This window comes from Lampetra planeri, chromosome 40, assembly GCF_965212315.1.
Source record: "Lampetra planeri chromosome 40, kcLamPlan1.2.h2, whole genome shotgun sequence".
Classification (NCBI taxonomy): Eukaryota; Metazoa; Chordata; class Hyperoartia; order Petromyzontiformes; family Petromyzontidae; genus Lampetra; species Lampetra planeri.
In genome coordinates, this window is record NC_136146.1 from 222,501 (window position 1) to 228,683 (window position 6,183).

At 47.9% G+C, this 6,183-nt stretch overlaps 1 protein-coding gene across 1 annotated transcript in view; it reads left to right on the forward strand.

Moving 5' to 3' along the window:
• LOC144731700 (protein Wnt-5a-like) overlaps positions 1-5,953 on the forward strand; it is a 28,722-nt gene extending 22,769 nt beyond the window's left edge. The window contains exon 5 of the mRNA XM_078612877.1: positions 891-5,953. Within this exon, the coding sequence (XP_078469003.1) occupies positions 891-1,349 (459 nt within the window). The 3' untranslated portion in view covers positions 1,350-5,953. The remainder of the gene's footprint in view (positions 1-890) is intronic.
• The last annotated feature ends 230 nt before the right edge of the window (positions 5,954-6,183 follow it).

The window sequence follows — 6,183 nt, forward strand, 5'->3', positions numbered from 1 at the left end:
ACGATACCGAGAGACCGCCTGTCTCTCTTCATCACAGAGTCCGCGTGTCTTTCTGTATCAGAGAGACACGCGGGCTCTGTGATGGTGTCTCTCTGTATCACAGAGCCCGCCTGTATGTCTGCGTCTCACCAGAGGTGCGGGGAGTCGCTTGCGCTCATAGGCTGATTTCTCCGAATGGTGCACGTCACGGGTGTACCGGCGGGTACCCACCACGCGGTCCGCCGTGGCTTCAAATGATCTGAACCGTGCGTCAGGAACCACGGAACTTCCCCCGCAATGCAACGCGCAGTAGCCGCGCCCTTGTCTAAACGGGGGTGCATCGCCCGGCACTCGGCTGTTAAACAAACTTTAAACAAACATTAAACAAACATTAAACGCCAAACAACATTCTTAACCACGCGGTCTGCTTTTGTCAATCCGAGCAATTTGCTCCGTGTAACACACGGAGCCTCAAGCAGGGGATGTTGTTGAGCCTTCAGCTTCATTCGGAAAAATAAATCCCTCACGCCGCAACATCGCTGCCCTGCCGCACAGGGACAGCTGCCAATGGGCCGGGGTCGACTGCGGCTGCAGAGCGGTGCAGCGGTCGGCACGAGATGTCGATGCAGGGCGCTTCTGAGTTGCTGCGGCATGCAAGCGATGCCGCGTCGTGTGTGCGTGCGTTGAACGCCTTTCGCAGCGTACGCGGCCAAGCGCACCGCCGGCCAGCTCGGTTGGCTACGTACGGCGCGAAAGAAGTTCAACACGGTGCTGATCGGAGTAAGCGCCCTGCAAACGCACAACCCTGATCCGTCGCTTTTCCCCGTTTTTTTTGTTGCCGTTCGCCGATCGCCGGCGACCTTGGGCGGCGTCGTTGGCGGCGCTGTGGATTTTGCGCGCGACTGCACCAGGCGGTGTACGGGCTGGCGGACGTGGCGTGCAAGTGCCACGGCGTGTCGGGCTCGTGCTCGCTCAAGACGTGCTGGCTGCAGCTCGCCGACTTCCGCAAGGTGGGCAAGTTCCTCAAGGAGAAGTACGACAGCGCGTCGGCGGCGCGGGCCAGCCGGCGCGCCAAGCTCGAGCCGGCCAACCGCAAGTTCAGCCCCCCGTCGGCCGGCGATCTCGTGTACCTGGACGCGAGCCCGGACTACTGCGTGCGCAACGAGACGACGGGCTCGCTGGGCACGATCGGCCGCTCGTGCAACAAGACGTCGGAGGGCATGGACGGCTGCGAGCTCATGTGCTGCGGCCGCGGCTACGACCACTTCAAGGCGACCGTGGTGGAGCGCTGCAACTGCAAGTTCCACTGGTGCTGCTACGTCAAGTGCAAGAAGTGCACGTCGGTCGTGGACAGGTTCGTGTGCAAGTGAAGGGCCGGAAAGGTGGTGGGAAGTGAGGGCCGGGAGGTCGTGGCGGCGGTGGCGGTGGTTGTAGGAGTGAGCCGAGTGTCGGAGGTGAAAGGTCGGAAGGACACTTGATGGTGAGGGTGGTGACATCCGTCGCGTTATTTAAAAGGGGTCGAAGGTGCCCGAGACGCCTCCACCATGGACAGATTTGTACATCTGCTGTGGAGGAGCTCCGGGGGAGAAATTTGTTGTGTTTGGGTGTTGGTTTTTATTCATTTAAACGTATGACAAAGACGAGCATGTGGATGGGCCAGTAACATAGAACAAGTTTTGACGAAGTGGACTCGGGTGTGAATTCTGCCCGGTCTGTTTATTTGTTTTTCTCTCTCCTACAAATTTGTAAATACTCGGTACGCAAAATAAGGTTGCCGCCCACAGCAAAACGACAACATCGGCACGTGTGATGGGACTTGCGGTGTCTGTCACTACTTGTGTCCTGGTGTTGCATTAATTCACCCTTGTAGACACAAAGATCCCCCGCGTAGCCTTGGCAGACTGTAGGGGCAAGTGCTGCTAGCAAGCACCTATGAAAGCCGGCACGGCACACGAGGGGGTGGGTGGCCAGCACCACGCCCGACCGCCTTTGTCTCCCTAGTGGCGATGTTTACACACCACACTAGGTACTCATTCGATGCTGAGTCGACCTAGGGGAGGCCCGGGAACGGTTCATATAATCGTCCCTGGCTGTTGGCCGCGAGCGGGAATCGAACTCGGGCCGCCGGGTTGTTAGCGGAGCGCGGCGCTTACCGCTACACTTACCCACTGATCACCGCTCGCGGGCACAAACGCAGATCCACAAACCCCTCGTCCCGTGCGATCGCTTTTGCAACGTGGGCCGACGGTGTTGCTTGAGAGGTGACGAACGAGGGTCGAGAACGCAGCCCTCCAAAGGTCTCGCCGGCGAGCGTGCCGTCGAACTTCGAAGTCTCCCGCCGTCACCTCTTGTTTTGTTTGTATTTTCCTTTTTTATCGTTCACTCAGACCATCCATCCCGAGGAAAAAGTGCAAGGCGGCTTTGCAGGTCTTGCTTTTTGATTAACGTGTCATAAATATGACCCCCATTCGGCGAGGCTGTCCCGTCGCCCTCGGCCAAAAACAGTTGGCTTCCGCTACGTTTCAGTCGTTGGCCTGCAAGCAGACAGCCGGTAATTAATACATCTGCAACTTTAAACAGTGCACGTGGCGCGTTGTCAGAAAACGCCACAATTATGCTGTAATTGAAGTTGTCCAGGGAGCGAGATTTTATTATTATTATTGTGTACTCCCAATTACAACTGTCATCGATCACGTCACCTTCCCCGAAAATAAAATGCTGCAGTTCACATGAATGGAAGTCGGGCAGATTAATGTCATAATGAGCTCGGCAATCACAACGTTTGCGTGTTTCACATTAAATAAAAAGCAGGTTATGACTCCAAGTTATTGGCTTTCTTTATACGTGATGGACACTAGGCCATTTGTTGTAAAACAGATTCCTTCTGATATAAGATTAAGACAACGATGTTGAAAAATTCCTGATGTAATATCTTATGAATCGTGAAGGTTAATTTTAAATCATAAATGGTAATTGTTGTGACTGTAGACTTCGACAATCCTTTTCTCTGTTAACAGATTACTTATTTGTGAATTATTTGTGAACATTACCATAACAAATAATTTTCGACACGTAGATTGAACAAAAAATGTGGAATTTCCCCTACAAACCGCCTGTGGCATAACAAAAAAAAACAGTCGAGTGACTTTGTTTGTTTGTGTTATGACGGGCGTGAACACGTGATCAAGGCACGCGGTCTTTCCCATGGGTGCTGCCGGTGGCAAGATGTTAACTCCCTCGCCAGGTATGCAGGAGGTCGTAGATTCGATCCCGACCCTGAAGTCTGTGTATATTTGGAGTCTGCGTGTCTCTCTCCCTCCCCGTGACCGCGTGGATTTTTCTCTGGTTCCTCCGATTTTTCCCACCACATTTAGAAACCTGCATTCAGAGTATTTGCCGGCGAAACATTTCCACGTGACAAGCCACTTCGTTGAGCTTTCATTTGTAACCAGGCCGCTTCTGACAAAGAGCTAAATAGCTCAGTGGGCCTTACCTGGTAAAACAAAAACCAGTTTTGTTTAAGTCACATGATCATATACTTCACGGAATCTCAAAACATTCGCCGATAACACTACCCTGAAAGGGAATAATATGCATGTATAGAAAAAAACAGGCAACTATCATATATGAAAAAGAGTCATTTCCAGAAATGTCACCGATTATATTGACGGTTTTCTTTTCGGGGCAGTTTGTATTGACAGACTTGTTGAGGTTCAGATGATATTTTTTTAAATATATATTCTTAAGGGAGTCACTGCTTGAAGTAAGGACACTTGATGCTTGTGCACACCAGCTCACGCCCCATAGCCCACCTTGCCGAACGAAATTAAATTTCATAGCAACGTCCATGCAACATTTCCAGTCACCTTAGCTGCAGTGATGATCAAAGGCAACTTCGTTACGTTTGACCGTTTCTGTTCAGAGTCCAGAGTTCTGGCACATTCTAACACTCACGCCCGGTACACGCCTCGGTTGTGCAACTTAGTTGCATGCAACTGCATCGCCTATATATGTGGACGTCTCTGCAACTGGTTGCTTACAGTCGGGATGAACTTCACTCTAATGCCTCGATCTACTCGGCACTGTGTCGTCACAATCCCGAACACAGCACGCGGTTGAGTTTCCTTGCTGCGCCAACTCATCGCTCGGATGTGGACAACGCAATAGCAGGTGATGATGATGATGACGAAGTCGCGCGATTTCGAGAGCAATTCCATTGCAAAATTCATCTCCGACGTGTGTGTGGGACCCGGATTTCTGTTTGATTCTCTAAGGCTTTCAGTGATTTATTTTTCAACCGTCAATGCTTCAAGGAAGGCAAAAAGGGCAGCTTCACAAGAGGCACTTACCATAACAAGCTGCACAATAACCTGACATACCAGCTGGGTTGTGAATGCTGTTGTCGTGATGTCATTGTGCATGGTACGATACCAGTTTTCGCGATTGTACGATGTTTTTTTTATTGCATCGCTTTCGTGGCTTTGCACGCACGCACGGTGAAATTAAAAGACGTTTTCGGAAGTGTTTCAACTCAGCACGAGTCTGCCACGTGTTACGTAATCGCCGCAATCGTTGCAACTCAAGAAAACAACCAATGAACAACTCCATGAGTCTAGGTTTCCTTTCAGTTGTCATGCAGGGAAGCAAGCAGGTTTCATTGGGGAATTATAACGATGTATTTAGAGCTTTGATTATATGTAGAGTATTTCACACGGGGAAAAAAAATATCTGTTTGGAAATAAGATACAATTTTTAAACGACACATATGCTTAAGTTTTACCCTTTCTGGCAAAACAAAACAGGTGTTAAGATGTTCAAACACCAAATAGATTAATTTTGCAAGGAGTCAAGTTCGCATTAGCCGCACGTTATTGTGGTGAACATACAAACACAACACAAGCACTCTGTGTGGTTAATGCAAAGCATGATTCCTTGCAAAAGGAATCTAAATTTCGATTTCAAGCTTTCGTGACTGCACGGATTCATCTTTTTGGTTCTTTCGGTAAAGTCACGTAGAAGGGAAATAATAAAATAAAATAAATATAACATAATAAAATATGTTATTATATTATTTTATTATGTTTTATTTGTATTATTTTATTATTTCCCTTCTACGTGACTTTACCGAAAGAACCAAGAAGAAAATGGAATCTATTTGGGGTTTGAACATTTTACTGCCTGATTTATTGCCATAAAGGGGAAACACCTGTATTCTCATTTTTAATACTTTGATACCGGTAACAACAACAACTAAAATGTCCCATAGATATTTTTCAAAGATCTAATTCTATTCACAAAACGCAGGGCAACGTGTTTTAATCATGGAACGTCATCGCCACATGGCGACCAACGCGCCTCAACTCACGAGGCCCTCCCCCAGCAGTGACATCGAGACGCCACCGACTGCTCTAATAATAATCGTGTGTTATAGCTTTGATATTAATCTCGATTTGAGGCTTTCGTGACTGCAGGAATTCATACTCCTTGGTTCATTCGGTAAAGTTACGTGGATAGACAAAATATATAATATCTACGTGACTTTACCGAAAGAACCAAAGAGTATAGCTTTGATATTGTCTCGTCTGTCTGTGTAATTAATCCGACCCGAAGCTAAGCAAGTGCACGTGTTCTGACCGGTCGCAAAAGCCCGGGCAAGTACATTAATCTTGAAAACCAAAACAAGAATGCGTGAAAGCGGTACGTGTTTTGTTCTTGTAAATCACTCTTTTCTACTGTTAATTTATATTATACCACCACTAAAAAAAAAATGCGTACGTCTATTAAAATGTAGGGCATCGAGTATGTATCGTAGTAACGTTGGATTTATGCATCGGTTAAAGATAAAGGTGGCGTTTGTCATGACCTTATAGGTGTACATTGCATTGCAAATCTGTCGCCGTGTGCACGGCTGTTGTACACTGTTTATTTTGCCACATATGCTCTTGGATCAATAAACATATTTTTGTGGAATTATCGCGATTTGGCGGAACTTCAGTTGAGCGTCAAGTCAAAGTCATTTCCTGCTCACACAAGCATTGAGGTGGCGCTCATCAGCTGTTTACAGCGCCCTGCCACAATGGTGGGAATTCCACATTCCTCTCTTCGGAGTCTATCCATAAAAATAGCCACTGTTGACTTCCCCATAAATGGTATTTATTTTCCATAATATAGGTTTGTTTGGGTTAGATCGCGTAAATATTAAAC